This window comes from Melanostigma gelatinosum (genome assembly GCF_949748355.1).
Source record: "Melanostigma gelatinosum genome assembly, chromosome: 14".
Lineage (NCBI taxonomy): Eukaryota > Metazoa > Chordata > Actinopteri > Perciformes > Zoarcidae > Melanostigma > Melanostigma gelatinosum.
The window spans coordinates 8,822,700-8,840,342 of record NC_136647.1 but is presented as its reverse complement, the minus strand read 5'-3'; the positions used below and the strand labels follow the sequence as shown (position 1 = coordinate 8,840,342).

Sequence of the window (17,643 nt, the reverse complement as noted above, 5' to 3'; positions counted from 1 at the left end):
TCTTTATCCGCAGGGAATTGATTCTTAACATCGAACAATTGTCTGGCTAGACGAGTCAAAATCATGTCACATATTCATCAGATCTGATGCAGTTGTAGTGTCCTGGATCATAATGTAGTTTAAAGTTTTGTTACATTGTTGAACACAAATTTCAAAAAGCAGATCATTCCAGTTAGTTACCGGTTTAAATTTGAAGCAATTACTTCTATTGTGTGGTTCTCAACCTTTTCTTTCTATAATTGTGGTAAGAACCCATATTCAACCAAACATTTCCTTACCAGTTAGCGTGCTGGGTAATTATGGTAAGCAGTTAATTGCCATGTGCTCTTAAGTTACTGCTAGTTGGGTCAACTGAGTAAATGCAGACTTCTTCCTTTTGTGAGCGGCGCTTCCTCCGGTTTCAAAACCTTTAATCACATACACATTAGTTTTCAATTTTGCCCGCATCAGCGTTTGAGGTACACAGTGTATGTGTGTGAACTAGAGGTGAGATAGATGGGAGTGGTGGGGAACTGGAGCGTAGACACTGCCAGTGGGCTCTACCTGTTGGCACCTGGCGGCTCTGCTTTCTATCATCTTGGCTGGAAGCGATGGCGTGGCTGACCAGACTGGCGCCCTGCTGTGCTCGCTACACGCCGAGCCAAATCAGTGGTGGTCCGAGCCTCTTTGTTGCATTCCATCAGAGGTGGCTCCAAAGAAAGAAAGAAAAAAAATGCTTCTACTCTGTTAAAAGGGTGAGGCAATTTCTAAATTTGAGAAGCTACTCACACAGCGAGGTGCAGATCCGTGTGAGCTTCAATGGGAGTCCATTGTAATTAAAAGTTGTCACACAACTCTTCTCCAGCACCGGGCTATATTCACCAACTATTTTTGGCAAAGTTGCCTTCATTAACGAAGCAATCTGTACAGACAACTTCAGAGTTTTACTTTGAAGTTGCTCAGTCAACACCAGAGCATAGGAGTGATCGAATGTTATACTTGATTCACTCCTATAGTGCTGACTGTTGATCTAGAAGGATAAATGGTGTCAGTATAACGGGCACTTTTTGATAACTGGTGCATAAGGAAGGAAGAAGCATCTACTGTTATCACCCTTACATGAATATAATGTGGTGATTAGCAATCGACTGCCCACTTAGTCCTGGCTGTGGTCATGATAGATAACTTACACAATCCCACAATGCAAAGTCCATTTCTAATTATAGACTGAGCTATCGCGATGCCCCAGGCCAAATAAACACTTACCACCATCTACTGCTATCACAATGGTTCAGTTGGTGATAGAAGTTGCTCCAGAAAACATGGCAAAGGCTTTTCAACACGATGGAGTGATGCCATAGTGTGTTCCTTTAAAGGATATTTGGTACAAAACAGTGTGTATCGCAGTAGTGTGTGTGTGTGTGTGTGTTGACCGTCTAAGGTACAGTATGTGATACCAGTTATTAGATTTAACAAGGGAAAGCAGCACATGGTTTTACAAGACATCAGCGAGCATCTACTAAGTAGTGATATGATTGAAATGTTTAAATGTAAATTAAAGGAGTAAAAGTAAAACACTGCACACAATTTCAACTTCTACCGACGACCAAAAATCTGAATTCTATTCGTTCCATTCCTCCTCTAGTCATTCTGCTCCAGTTGACATCATGTTTTTCATTGCTGATAAACCGACGCGTTTAACAATATAAAATACCTAAATCAGCTGAACACAATACAAGTGAAATAAGACTCATTTTGAAGACAAGCGTTGTGTCACACAGTGAACATACATTCTATTGTGGCAGATACTGCAGAGCCAGCCAATGTGGCTGGAGAGGCACATGGGGGCTGCTTTAGCAGAGAGAACGCTTTTCGGCTTGTAGGTGGTTCCGGTTTACAATAGACCGATTTTAGCTGGCAGCGCGTAGCGATCGCTCTTCCACATTTCTTCCCCAACATACATGTTTAAGTCTCAGATGGAGGACAGCTAGCAGAGGATCGTCTCAGCGCTGTTGTCTTTAGTGTGGGAGGAGGCACAGCGGAAGCAGACCGTGATGGAGGGAAGTGAGGTGATGGCTGTGTCGAATTAGACCGGTATAGTTGCTGTGAAACATTCTTCCCTCGTCACAGGGAAGAAGATAATCAGTTTGGCTTTTCGTGATTATGGTGTAGATGTTCTCACCCCAGTCGGAGGGTGGTGCAGATAATTATCCCCGAGAGCTCAATTTGAAGTGTGTTGAAGGTGGAACATGCACCCCATGCTTCATGCATAAAGCATTGCTCCGAGTCATCACTGTTGATGATGACTCCATTCTGGCATGTTAAATTGACACAGCTGGCTGGTTTTTGCAAGAGACAGAAGCAGGAATATCAGATGTGAAGAGGTGCAGTTTGCCTGCAGAGCGACCTTTGGGTGCTGCTGTTGCACGTGCAGCTGAGGTGAGGCAAGGCTCGGCCACAGGGTGTGCAGGTTTTGGGCGCAACGTTGTTTTGTTTATTTCACTAGGATTAAAATAATCCCCGTGCTACTTATGGGGGATGTGGAAAGTGTTTTAAGGGTGACCATAAAGTCCTACTTTCCCTGACATTGTGCAGAGTGAATTAACTTGTTTAGACACTGCTCTCTATTTCACTTGTTGCCAATGTTTCAGCCGACCATTTCCTTTTTGAAGCGACAGTATCTGGTGAGAACAGGTGAAATCAAATATTCAAGCCGAGAGGAATCAGATAAGTTCTGTGGTGTGTAATACTACAATTCTCACCTTGGGAGCTGAGGCAGTCTGAGAGCCTCGAGAGATTCCCTGTTGTGTTTGCACTTTAGTTAGACTACTTCAGTGTCAAAGCTGCAGAGCGCTGGGGGTTATAGAAGGCTGAAGACTGGATGTGTGTTGTGTAAGTGTGATCTGCATTTTCCACCAAATGTAGGTAGTTTAGATACCCTGCTTTCCTTACATGAGAGGAGTTAGTAGTAGTGCGGGCTTACCTGAATGTAGCTAAAGGACACGCAAACGTGAAATCAGGAAGACACGTTTTGAGTGTAGCTCGAATGCGCTGCGCTCAAAACAGACCATAGTGTGGAAACACATCGTGTAATCGGGCAGATGTTGATGTATTTGTGGAACAGAACTAAATAATATGAAATCGTTAATTTAAGACATGTATTTCCCTACAGATAACCTAAAATCATTGACATACAGAGACATAAAGAGATGCATGTTTTTACTCTGGGTCATATACTTGAGATTGCATACAGTCAGTCTTTGATAATGCATGGACCTCTTATGTAAATGTTAATCATTAATGGTAAGTGTTTTATTTTTTCAAGACTCATAATAACAAGATTCCAAAAAAAGAAAGCTACCACGGCTTGCAGAAAAGATGAGAACATGTGAAGTATGGCACATCTGGCTCAGCCTACAGTGCATTAGGCTTAGCACCATTTTCTGGCACTCACGGGCTCAGTGAGCTGCTATAACAGCCAGTTGTGAATAATGCCAGCACTAGCAGCTTGCTCCTCGAGTCACAGTGCTTCTTAATATTCTCTGTGAATTCGAGAAAAACACTTGCATGTGTGTCATGGCATGTGACGCGTGTAGTAGTAGCGTGAGGCGACGGCGTCTTCGTGTGCGCGATCACCTGTGACAGAAGCAGTCGTCGTATGGATGCGGCGACCACAATGCTGCTGCTGGAAAGTGGACTATTTGTTAGGGATCTGCCACCCCCTGCAGATGTTGTCATGGAAACACTGGCTCTTTTGGGGTTCTCTCTCTCTCTCTCTCTCTCTCACACACACACGCACACACAATGCAGCATTAGGATGTTATTGCTATACTCAACACTGGAACATCACAGTTCAGGTTTCCATGCGACTCCCACGCTTACATAATACTGTAGTGGAAGAGGGAAGCCATTTACAGTACATGGAAATGATGCTGCATCTATGATAATACACCGTGTTACATACATCTTAATGTATTGCTTAAAAATAAATCGACGTATCTGAAGACACATAATGTTGTTACTGTACAATCGAATAGGTTGGTCCAACATACAGGAGGATTATAAAAAAAAGAAGAAGCCTTTCAATGACGTGTCTGTGAGAACGGTGTGTTTCTGTGAAACCACTGAGAGGCAGCTAACATGACTCTCTCCCCCCCCTGCTGTTCTTATACATGTCAGAGCTCGGTGGACTGAGAAAAGGTTTCCGTTCCGTTTTTCTTCTTTTCTGTCAACTATTATTTCAAGTCAAAGCAGAACCGCGGATCAGAAATCAGACACATATGTATTACTGATGTCGCAAAAGAGGTGAGATTGCAGTTATCTCCAAACTTAAATGGCGACTGATTATCAACTTAATACAAAATATTTTCACACATCTTTCCTTTCTCCACGTCCTCCAATTTAGACCCTTTAATTCAAAAGAGCTTTTATTGTTATATGCTTCTTGCAATGTGGCAAATTGTTTATTGGATGATAAGATGTTGCTCCTACTTTAGATCAGAACTCGTATCAAGAGCTCAGTCGGTTACTTTCAGAGTGGAGTGTGTTACAAGGAGCACAAACAGAAAAACTGTGAATAAAAAGCGTGGAACCACCCATGTATGATTTTGAAGAGGTGTCCTGATAGAGACAGCTAGATAATATAAGATAGAATCTATTAATAATAAGACAATTCCTATGGGTGGCCTCGTGCAAATGTGTTACTCATTGATGTGATCTTTGACGAGTGAGTCCCTTATTCACTGCTGCAATCAAGGACAGGGTTTTCTTTTCTATGAAGCAATATCCATGGAAACTGCAGTGGGCATGAAAAGTCTTCTTATGTGATCACAGACGAGAGTCAAAGTGTAAAGTTAGAGTGTGAGGAATACCAACGTCATGCATCGAGAGTATAAAAGAAGAGTGTGAACAAGTCCATGCCCACACACTGAAACACTCGACATCTATTTCTATTACGTGATCGAGACCGAGGATTATCTGGCTGTTCATGGCGTTCATGTTGTTCTGGAAATACCATCATTGTACAGGTTGATTTCTTATAGTTTTGTATTGATTTATTACCGTTTTCTCGTGTCTTTGAGTTAACTATAAAGGATATTTTTCCTGACAAAGCGACACCTAGGCCTGTGATAACCCTGCTGATGTCTTTAGCACATTGTAGATTTCCCAGGATATCCCCAACTCTCCGGGAGGATTCTTTCCTCTTCTTTTTAAAAACCATCAGCAGCACACAGGTGTATTCGGAGTGTGTGTGTGTGTGTGTGTGTGTTGGATTTAACGCTGACGTCACCCGGGAGCGTGGAGCCCTGCGCCGCAGTCGGTCCTGAGATGAATGCACAATATTTAAATCTAAGCCTACCTGGTTCTCTCACTCCACCCTGTGGGCTCAACATGTCAGCACAACCACACACAGGAGGGGAGAGCAACAAGACACCGACGAAAACTAAATGAGACGTTTATCTTGTGAAGGACGTAAAAACTGTGAAGATATATTGTTTGTATTTAAGAAAGAAAAGAAAGGAAGTTACCTGATATTGATGTTGCTGGTTCTCTTAAGAACGTTCCTTTCCTTTATTTCTTTTCAAAATATTGGACAATACACATATGAGGTTTTAACTTCGGTAGTGAGACGATTTCTATTAATATATCTTTTTTTTCAGAGATCAATGAGACCAAACATATTTCAGGAATGTTGAAGTTGCTTTTGACAGTCACACTAATCAGTTTAACACTTTTAAACCAGGAGCCATATCAGCTCTAAGAGTGAAAAAGCAACTTTCTGCTGAACACTTGTATTCTCTCTTAATTCAAACTATTTTTACACCTCCTATATGATAAGTGGCCCTGCTTTTACCTGAATCGCCTGTATTGAACCGTCAAATCACTGCTCTACACAGTGATTTTGGGAGATTAGACAAGTGAACAAATCAAAAATTGTGATACGCATAAAGACTTGTAACAATAAGGTCCATAATTATCAATGTGGTGTTATTTCACTTTACCTCATTTCATTGTTTGTGAGTGTGTGGGCTTGTTTGCATGCAGATCACAGCACAGCACAGCACGCCTGTTTGTTTGTTGTGGATGAATTCACCGTACACATGAGAAATTAGGGCAAAGGTCCAAGTTGAGGATATTTGGGCTCATTTTGCAAGATGACAGAGACAAACACGAATAATAGACTTGTAGCGGGTGTGTTGAAGAATGACAAGCGTGGCTTTAGCTCAATTAGCCACGCGTACATGTCGAAGTGATCAAGTGCTCTTCCACATGATTTGAGACATTTCAGCACCTTGGACAGCTCCTCGAGCACTTTTCTTAAGATCCAACAGGGGCCGCAGTAATCACACTGTAACATGTGGTGGTGAAGCAGGCTGTTGGATGTGGCCATTTAATATTTCCCAGCTTACACTGGCTTGAGATGAGCGTGTGTTCGTGTGTTACTTTGCCATTACTGCAAATATTATTTGCATACTCCTGCCGCTGGGCACAATAAATGCACCGTTGCTCTCCATTCAGTCCCTTTATTGCTCCCCCTTATGTTTCCAGCTGCGCATTGAGTACAAACTTTACGGTCAATCAAATACGAGGAGAGGGAGCGAGAGACAGAGCGAGAGAGAGCGCGAGAGAGAGAGCGCGAGAGAGAGCGCGCGAGAGAGAGAGCGAGAGCGAGAGCGCGCGCGAGAGAGAGAGAGAAATCATGAATGCTGCTGCCAGTGTTAACCCACAGCGATATAGCGACAGACCGACGCTTTAAACGTGTCAAACATGTACGACCATGAAGTTGCATACAAATATTGGACCCGAGCGCCGCTGCAGTCAACCGGGAAGCCCGCCTGTTAACCGGGCATCACCCGCCCCCTCCCCGTGCAGCTTCCGCGGCTCTCTGCTGACTGTATCGCGGCTCTGATTTGCGTGGCGGCGGACCGACGAGCTGTGGTCTGTTCCGTCTTGTCTCGGTGTGAGGCTTTGGACTGATGTCTCTGCCTGTCCGGAGTTTAAAGTGTCTCTCCCCGGTCATGTGCCAGTGTAAGGTCATCTGCAGCAACCGGACCCTCTCCCTCATGTTCGGGTGCAAGGTAAGCCTGGGGGGTGCATAAGCAGCAGCCGATCGGTTGCAGCAGCGACTGTCTTCGAGACGCACAAATGTGGATTAGTTTGTATAAATGTGTAAGAAATAGCGCGTTTGGGTTTGTGCCAGTTGTGGCTCATTTGAACCGCGCTTTTCTCATTACACAGCAGCCACTAGAGTAATTAGTGCAGTGATCACACTCACCTACGGCTATCTCTGATGTCCATATGCTTTCAGGTACCAGCTTATTCACACCATACCTTTACATCAGCGCGTGGTGGCTTTTTTCATGCTCATAGATGGCCGATTTATATTTACACAAAACAGACGAGAGCATCCTTGGCATGGTTGCATTTAGTGTTGGCTGTTTTTTTCCAGGTTTTTTGTTGCTTTCACGATCAATGATTACTGATATTTAATGAATGAAACATCAATCTTTATCAGATATCTGCTCCTTATCGTGCAGGGCAGGTCAGGTTAGGGCCATAACCTATGGCTCACTGCTGATTGCTTCACATTTAGCTTTGCATCCCTGCAAAGCCAACTGCATGGTATGCTTCTGACCTTGGGAGATGCACTTTATTGCTCAGGGCCACTTAAATATCATTCATCATCAGAGAAACTGTACACCGCAGGAGAGAGGCTCGAAATCAGGTAACAGGAACAGTGCACCGATACTGTTTTCTACAACCCTCTGATGAATCAGGCTGCTTATTCTTATCAAGAAAAACAGCCAAATGTTCAGCTGTGTGTTCACAGTGTGATTTCATCTTCGTGTATTTTTATGTCCAAAGAGAGCATTCATTCACTGATTGTCCATCACATACCAGATGCCCCTCCCACACAGCTTCAGGTGCTTCCAGTATGGCAGTCAGCTCGCGAGTTTCCCTCCACATGGAGCTCTAGTCTGTTGGCATTTTGAAGCCAAATCTGACGACACTGGTTCGCTCATGTCCAGGCTTTGTCCCGACGCTTGCCAAAAGGGATGTGTGCATGTGTACAGAGCTTCAGAAAATGAGTTTGTTGATTCAGTTCAGACATTTTGGTTTGTGTTCTGTCTTGGATATTTTTGATATTTCATTAAATGTAATTATTTGTATACATTTAGTCTGGTGGACAAGAATCATTTCTATATTTGTGAGACGCCGCTGGGTAAATTATTGTGCGTCCTGCTGTGCTCACTGTCTAGTATTACTAGCACAGAGAATCCCATGTGTCCCCTCCGCCTCACTCCCTGCTGGCTCATATCTTCCTCTGTATCTCCAGCTGAGGCTCCACGCCTAAAATCATCCTCCCACAAGTTGCCTCCACATTCATCATGGCCATCCAGTGAAAAGGAGCTCCAAAGCAAACATCTAGCCTGTAATAAAAGCAGATTTAAAAAATGTGATTAACTACTCAATTAGAATGGATTGTGCTTGGCTCGCAGTATGTAATGCTTATAGCGTAACAGATATGGCTCATAATAGTTCAGCTCATCTAAACCATATTGAATATACACCGTATATACAGTAACTATTAGCATATTTGCGTCCTAAGCTACACATGCTGGTCATCCCAAGATGCAAGATTAGCCTCTACTTTGTTATTTTATCAGCATATCAACACGGACATTTATCAAGTGCCCTAGCATCCCCTTCAACGTGTCCAAATACCTGCTCTGTACATATTTCCAGCAGGCTCAGTAGCCCCCCAAACAGCTTGGATCCCGTCTGTCGCAGTGGTGTGGTGGGTTGTTATCGGTGGGATTGAATTTGCCGAGATCGTTGTGTACAGTAGGAATATGCTTTTACTGCTCCCTCTTGTCACTATTATTATTTGCATTTCCAGCTCCACCTTTTTTGCTTTTATCCCCAACATTCTCCAGGACTGCCTGCCCTACGTCTGTTAAACATGTGACAATAGCCATCACATGACTGGTCATTTCCCATGCTGATGTCCCATGGGTATGTGTTTGCATAGCCATTGTTCTTCAACAGCACACAGCCTCTCAGTCATCTTCAATTCAGGATCTTAATTAAAAGCGTGTGTTTATGTTGTTGGAAGCGATCAGCAGTGCTTTAATGTCCTCTTTTATGCTTAATGCTCATTGATGCCCTCACAACATTGAATCAAGACGTACAGTACTGCCTCATTGAAGTTCACAATTCAAGCGCAGGGCTTATACATTGAAGGCCACACAATGCAGCCAAAGGACAGAGATTAAATGTAAACTGAGTCTTAATGCAATGAATGAGTCACCACACGGGGATCAGTGTGCCTTCGTCTCAATATCAAGATCGATGATCACCTCACCCCGAGAATCGATTCTCAGACGTCTTAACTGGCAAACGGACAGGAAAACGAGCCGCTCTCACTCGTTACCAGCGGATCAATCAGATGATCAAGAGTAATGACGTGGAAAATATCAGCAGGTGATATGAAAGCAGAGGTGGTTCGCCTTTGCTCCACCGCAATGTGCGGCGAGTGGCCCCGTGTGTGAGGCGCTGGTTTTACATTTCACATCCGTACTGTAACTGTTTTTAGAGCTCCGCAAACACACATTTCCTCCTATGGATTTGATCTGTTTCACCCCGCCGTTTGTGTCATCTTCCTTTACAGGCAGCGAGCCTCGGCTTTTGACGGTAAACTCGGGGAGATGCGGGACAACAATGTGCGGCAGCATATATTTGCTAATGCTCTGTTCGGGTCTCAGATTAGAGCATTCAGTGTCGCCGCTACTCTGCTAACTTGCTCTTCCCAGCTTATCTGCTATCTAACACTGCAGCTGGTGTCGTGTGAGCAATGGATGTGCTGGTTGTAGGAGGAAGTAGCACATAAAAACTGTACAGAAATGGCCCTGAATGTATCTTTCTATAAAAGCAATGCAAAGAATAATCATACCAGCACTAAAAAGCTTGAGGTGAGCACATCATTGCTGGAGAATTGATGGTGGACTACTTGATTAACCAACAGAGGCCCTTTTTTACAACCATTGTAAATTAAAAACCCACCTCGCCAAGCACCCGGCAGAGACATGCATCATCATCCTTCCAAGCCAGATTCAGCCTCAGTGTAGCACACAAACAGAATCAAGCTACTTTTCCTCCACGACATTAACCTTCATAATTCATAATAATAAGTGTGTGGTGAGACCTATATATTAATATTAGATGCAGGGTGACTGCATGTAAAGTGAACAGTAAGAAGACACGCCAACCATGGACCAGTATTTATACAGAACGGGTTTTTTTCTCCATTATTTAGACTCCTATGACCTCATATGTTTGTAAGTTTGTAAGGGGGGAACAGGTTTCACCTGACCTGTAAACTGCAGAATGACATGGAGTTTAAATACTTTTTAGATAAAGTGTGGCTGCATGCTAGACAGGACAATTGTTTGTGTTCCGTTTACGGCTCTGCTGTTTCTGCTGTTTTACAAAAACGTGAAGCCCGATTCTTTCTCAACATACAAGCAACATTCATTTTTGGCAATGATTTGTTGTTGTGGGGTCAGTTTCACAGGGTTTAACTCAAGGTATATTATTTTGCAAGATTATGGAAAGCAATTGTAAAACCAGAGCCTGGTTAAGTTCAATTCATTCTACATATGATATAAATATTGTTCCTTTCGTGTCATTCAAATAAGCATAAATTTCCTGTGAAAACAGGCAGACAGACAAGATGGAACCCCCCCCCCCCCCAACACTACCCTCAGCAGAAGCACTGCAGCCAAGCACGCACCATTTACTGTATCTACTCTAATTTGATTATTAAATTTGAGGATGATACATCTGTGTGGGTCTTATCAAAGATGAATCATCCCACAGAAATGAGACTTAGAATCTCATTAATTTGGCTTCGACGAGCATTATGAATCATGAATAAGTAAACACATCCTCCTTTCACTATGTACTCTGCAAACTACACTCTTAGAAAGCCATATTTCTGTGGTTGACCTGTTTAGGTGGAAGCTTTGTGTTTCTTGTTCATTTTCAGCATTACAAGGAGATTGGAGGGACTACGCCCCAACAACAGACTCAGATTTGGGCAAAGTGGGTGAATCTGGAGCGACTCCATGGGGGGATAAGAAGCTTCTCTTTGTTGCAGCCCCACTTTTTGATTTAGGCTGCATGCGATTCTTACATTAGCAGCCGTCCTCGTGCAGTCTGCCCCATGGTAAATGTAAAGAGTGTTGTTGTTGTTGCTGCAGCATACATCGCTACAGGATATAACAGTTGTCAAAGTGTTGTGCTGATACACCTTGGAGAATAGTCTGAAGTTAGCACTGGCAGAAGATGAGTGAATTTTTCTGTTGTCTGAGGCGTACATGCACATGAAGAAGAAAAAAGACAAAAACAGTTGTACTGGTGGGTGTTGGTGGCAACGAACGATTGTGATAATGCAAATGAGATGAAAGCTGTGTTTGGGCTTTCTCACTTGAAAAGACACTTGAGAGTGAAAATCAACTGAGAAGGAGAAGTGATGTTGACGGGTTGTAGTGGGAAAAGAAAAGTTCAGGTGACCAATGATGTTTCGGAGATACTGTGTCATGTTTCTCATGCACAGTCTGATTTTAAACACGATGAAAAGTCTACAAGTATTCAGCTTAAGTGTGGCGGTTTTTTTAGGTGGGTGTGAGGGTTTGCTCTACTAACATCCAGCAGGTGTGTGGCTTACATAAATTCATTTCTATATCTAGTGATGAATGAACTAAAGCTGGAGCCTTGGGTCCCTGCTGTTAAACAGGTGATATACATTAAAACATACTTTATTTTATGTAAGTTGTTTATGCAGTCGTGTCTACTGATTGAGCAGAGCAATGACTGATGAGCATGTTATTAAGAAGTATTAAGTACAAACCTTGTGAGGTCAATATATTGAACTATAATAGAAGAGTCTTACTTTTAGTATTTGTAAAAAACTGTGATGGTGTATTTTGTAGATAATTCATCACGGTTTATCCTGGATGATGATTAAAATAAGCTGTTTGGTTTCAGACAATGTATCATGAGCAGTTGTCTGAATAAGAGAAATGAGTCTAATGTGTTGAAATTAAACACATAATTGAAACATCTATTTGTATAACTCATTCTGTTTAATTTAAGCACTTTTACTTCTTCAGATTCACTTCATTGAGACGTATTGTACTGGATACAACTAAATTCAAGCATAGTTCAGCCTGACAGCGCTGTGAAGCGTCGCAGAGACTTAACACCCGGCGCGAAATCCCTCTGAGTTCATCACATGCAGCAAATGTTAAAGTTAATCCAAATATAGAAGAAGAAGGAGACAAAAAAAACGGATTAATCATCATTAAAGATTATAAAATAATTTCTCCGATATTATGAACCTTTTTATTCATAAATGCTGTCAACTTATCTTCATACAGATTGCATTAAAGTTTTATGTGTTGGTATTTTCACCAGTATTGTAATAAAAGACACAGCTCACTCTCATTACACAGTCACGGAAACAATCTTTCAATTGTAAGACGTAAAAACTTTAATACCTTTAAGTGCGACGATATAATACTTAGGGGGTTTTCATAGAATGTAATTGAGATAGATTAAAGTACATAATAATCGTAAAGACGTTTGTTTGTACAAGTTAAAATCATTCAAACAGTAAATGTAATTATAATGCAGACAGAGGCACATTAGTTGTCTTGAACTAAATAATAGAACGACAATAAACATCAAAGAAGTCCTTCATTAACAAGATGTTTACGTGGATCAAGATGATGAACGATATCATCACCAGAATCAACAGCATGCATCTTACACAAAGACTGTCAATGACGAATCACAGATGTTTTCAATTCTGTTAGTTCTGATATGACGAGCTCACGCTTTCCTATATTATCCATATTACCTTTTAACAAAACTTCTTTTTTTTTGCCTCAAAATTGAAGAAATGCTGCCCTTTCAAAAGCTCTTAACTATAACAATCGTGCAGGATAACCACCGCTTCACACAGCTTTATCTTAAATAAAGGTGATGGAAGTATCAAATATGCTCAAACTGGTAGAATAGATACCCGCACACTTAAATCTATGCAGAGAACACCTTATTTTTAGCTTTCGGTTCAAAGGGACCTTCATCAGAGCGTACAGGGTACAGGTGTAGAATCAAACAAATCACATCCCAATCACTGTGTGCCACACACCTGTGCCACACACCTGTGCTCACCCTGGTGGTAGAGGCTCCGCCTCCTGTGAACTACGGCTTTAAAGTGCTGACTGTAGTACTGAGAGACACACTTACACAAGTAAATGGGCATAGTAAAAAAAAACATCTTATTAACGATGGCTCATGCCTGATCCCTCTCAAAGCCCCATTTGATGAAATTATATGATATTGTTATAGGGTGCTCCGTGTTGTATATGTTTTTTGCTCCACCCACCTTTTGTGTAATATAAATAAAGTGTTCTCTGCATAGAGAACACACAGCCAGGTGTGCAGATGTGATGCCAGGTGTGCAGATATCTATTATACCTGTTTGAGCTGTACAATCATACAATATTTCATGGTGAGTGAATTAGTGTAGCCTCAGTGAACGTATGAGTCTGTGTAAAAATGTATGGACCGGAAAAATACGAAAGCGAAAGGTCGATGTTAAGATGTCGTCATCTTGAGAAGTTCACTGAACAGGTTCACTGGTAGGACTCTGAGCTACCGGTTCATTTTAACCATCTGATCAGAAACTGATTGATATCTGGAACACCTGGTTCCTGAATACAATTCACTCGTTGGAAAACTGTCATGAACCGTTATTGACTGACCAGAATTTGCCTCTCAGTGACACATGTTTGGAAAATGCTCCTTTAACTTCACATGAATCTGTTTGCCTTTGTCATAATTTCAGCTCCGCCATTGCGAAATCCGCATTCAGGATTAATTCACCTGGAAATAAAGGAATCTTGCACAAATTGTTTGCATTTTTGAAATGATGTTTTTGTGCTACACTGGGCAACAATCAGAGGAAATGCACCTAAAGCCCTCTGCAGAAGGACACTTTGTAACATATAAGCATTGACTGTCACATCCCCCACCAGTGGGACAGAAGGCAACATGGCGGCAGGAATGTTGGTCGTGCAGGAGAGTGGGAGGCCGCGGAGACCAAAGTGCTCAGGGCTACTCTGAACTGTGATTCATGTCATATAGGAATCTTTGAGTTTCAACTTAATGTTTCCATATTTAATATAAATCTTACATAGTAGAGTTTACTGACACGGAGATTAGTAATCAACCAACAGTTGTTCAGTTCAGTTGGTGTGTTACATAACATTGAATCTGTCTACATTAATGTAGCGATGCTAGGCCTCTGCAGTGCTTCATAAAGAAACAAATCAATAATTGCCGGCTTATCAACCTGTAATAAGGAACGGTGAAGTCAACAACTATTCAGTCTCTGCTGCTGTTTTCTGCTTCCCTTTTTGGACGGTCTCACTTTTTGTTTCATTTTGTGCCCATCCCCCTCACTTTCTCCTTTATCTTCATCTCTGTTTCACTCCCTCTCTTTCTTGCTGTCTCAGTGTAATGTGATCCAGGGCCGATGCTGGCAGCCCCAACTGTGGCACCGCAATCTCTGCTCTGCTCTGGTTGCTAAGCAGCCTGTCTGCTGAGACGGGGGGGGGGGCTCGGTGATGCACCTCCCTCTCAGTCTGCTTCCAAAATAATATATAAAAAAATAAAATAAAGACAGGGGAAGAGTGGCAGAGCTGGCCATCAGGCCATCAGCCAAAATTCAGATGATCCCTCCAAATGTCTCCGTTTTGAGAATGGGCTGCTTCACATCTGCAGTGCAGCAGAGCATGTTGCGAGCCTCGGGGGCTACAGGATGGTACGGTATCTTTAAAAACACACACACACACAAGGACTAACTCACAGGACAGTGTGGTAGATCTCCGCTGTGATGCCTCCCCACCTTCTGACGTGGTTGTAATGGAAAATGCTGTGTGCAGATTTCGTGTGATCGCGCCTAGAATGAAACCTACCATGTGTGGCTCGAACAGTGGGCTGCTGGCGGGCTGCCCAGGTGTGGGCCATCGGTAGAGGAGTCAGGCTACTAGGAAGAAGCTGCGTGTTCTGCTACGGTGGAGCCTCTATGAGTCATCCGGTCGCTCCATGTGGTTGTGGAGGACGAGCACTTTGCACAATGGGAATGTACTGAGGCCTCTGTGATGCCATCACTTGTAGGCGTCAAACACGTTATGTTATTACGTGCATTACACTTTGCCCACATTTGGCTTCAGATGCCACTGTGATGGAAATGCAGCTCTGTGAAGGGAGTTTGACATTCACACCGTTGTGTTTTAAGGAGGACAGCTGACGTTTTTTTTGTTTTTTTTATAAAAACATGAGACCTGTTTGCACTAACGGCCTCATCTGTGTCTGTGTGTCTGCAGAAGTACAGGTACCAGGATGAGGAGACGCCCCCCTTGGAGCACAGTCCAGCACATCTGGCTCCAGGGAAAAGTGCCGAGATGCTTCATATGAGTGACAAGAATCTCGCTGCCATGGAGGCCATACATGGCTACACACCACACACACATATCTCTCCTGTTAAGGTAGGACTCACACACACACACACACAAAATCATATACATTGGATAAATACGTAACGCTATCGCAGCACAATACACTTGGCTGTCAGCATTTAGGAATGGGACTGTTACTGTGTTAGAATAAACACACTTCCTTCAAAAGGTGAACATATTGTACCATATTACAAAGCACATCGCACATTATAGGTCACAATTAAATCTTTACCACACTGTATCTTCAGTGTGACCTTAATAAATTGTGTCATTTGTCACGTGAGCCACTCTGCAGTTGGGCTGTCAAAATTGGCTGAAAATGACATTTGAATATTATCGATTTAAAAAACACTTAGGACTATTCAAATATCCATTTTTGAGCTTTTTGTCCATGACAACGTGTCCTAACTGGCTCCGCGAGACGCAGCACTGTGCAGAACGCTGTTTTTAATGTTTATTAATGTTTCAAATTGAAGCGAAATGAGACAAAAAAAATGATTTGCCAAATTACTCGCACTGCATTACCAGTTTGCTATTATAAAGGCTCGGTCTGAGAGCCCATTTTCAATCAGCAGACAGATTTATAGTCATGGTAATGGGGTTTCCCTTTTTCTAATTTGCTTCATTCGGAGACATAACATTCACTCAGCTTGTTACATTGATATTAACAATTTCAGTTATCTCACACGCGAATGGTTTAGTTTAGTTTAGTTTTATTTGTTCGAGAGGGACAATGTACATTGATGAACACTTTCAATAAAAATGTAAATGCACCCAATTACAGCCGCAAGGCCGATTTCCATTGTCTGTCCCCCTGCCAGAATGTACAGGATAGTGTCCTAAAGGAAAAGGTCATGCCAAAGTGCAATAGCAATAAACTAAAATCAATTAAAGTCTGCAGCTGACAATACACAATAGTTCGATAATAAAAAGTTAACAATGGATAAAAAAGGAATTGCATATATATATATATATATAAAAGAAACTAGAAAAAATATCAGTGTAAGGAAGACATTTCATATTCCTCATATTGCACACAGATATATTGCACATAAGGGCATTAATTAATTTGCACATTCATTCATATAACATCAGTACATCACATATCCATGACACTAATACTGCTAACCCAGGTTAAACTATCTATGTGTTAATTAAACACATTATCTGTTATAACTTTGCACTTAAAATGTAATGCTGTCTGTATTTGAAATTCTAATTCTGCAACATACCGTAAATACCTTGATGAGAATATAATGTATTTATGAGGAAACCCGGCCTCTTGTCAGAGCTACACCGTGCATATTGGGCAATTTGATATCAGAGTTTAACAGCATGAAAATCTCAGACAAGTGGACACAAGATGCATTTAGTAATCCGACGACCTGAACCACTTCAGGATGTGATCAAAGATCAATTTAAAAACAGATTGAATAGAATGTGTAACAGCAGAATGATTGCGATTTACACATTTAAAAAAAATCTCAATAACCTGACCTGTAGTTGAAGGAATCTTCCATCTCCTGAAAGAAGACGGTGTTTTGAAGTGGAGAGAGTCATCGAGAACTTCGTAAGATACAATCAAAGCAGCTCCCTGTACAGCCACTGACCTACTTATCTCACAGAATATGTTTAAGACACGTGTCTTACACATGCAGAGACACCAACCTCTGTGAGAGCTCCGTGACAAAAGGAGGAGACACTGCAGACAACATGAGATCTACTGGTCAGTCAAAAGATACCGCTGACATCGGGGCGAATATGAGCGGAGTCATGTTGCCTGGAGTGCATTAACGAATACATACTGTAGCTACAAATGCAAGCAGGTGTAGGCTGTAATGCACACTTAATACCGATCCATCCCATACGCCCACACATGTTTTTTAACAGCCTCACTGGCTGTTAAGACTTAAGAGCTCCAATATATTTAATTGCTCTGAGGGGGAAAGTGTTTCGCAATTTCCATCATGGGAGTTCACTGAAGTCCCCGAGGAGCTGATGTGTCCATTATAATGCCCTCTTTTAATGAGCGGAGAGAAGAGGCTGAGTTATTGTGCTTCGCTGCTGTTCA

General features: G+C 42.2%; 1 protein-coding gene across 1 annotated transcript in view; it reads left to right on the top strand.

Annotated features, from left to right (window-relative positions):
- Positions 1-6,956: 6,956 nt before the first annotated feature.
- Positions 6,957-17,643, top strand: part of dlg4a (discs, large homolog 4a) — a gene marked incomplete at its 5' end in the record, with an annotated part of 34,430 nt that continues 23,743 nt past the window's right edge. Inside the window, 2 exons of the mRNA XM_079283700.1 lie at positions 6,957-7,058; positions 15,441-15,602. Coding sequence (XP_079139826.1) covers positions 6,957-7,058; positions 15,441-15,602 — 264 coding nt within the window. The remainder of the gene's footprint in view (positions 7,059-15,440; positions 15,603-17,643) is intronic.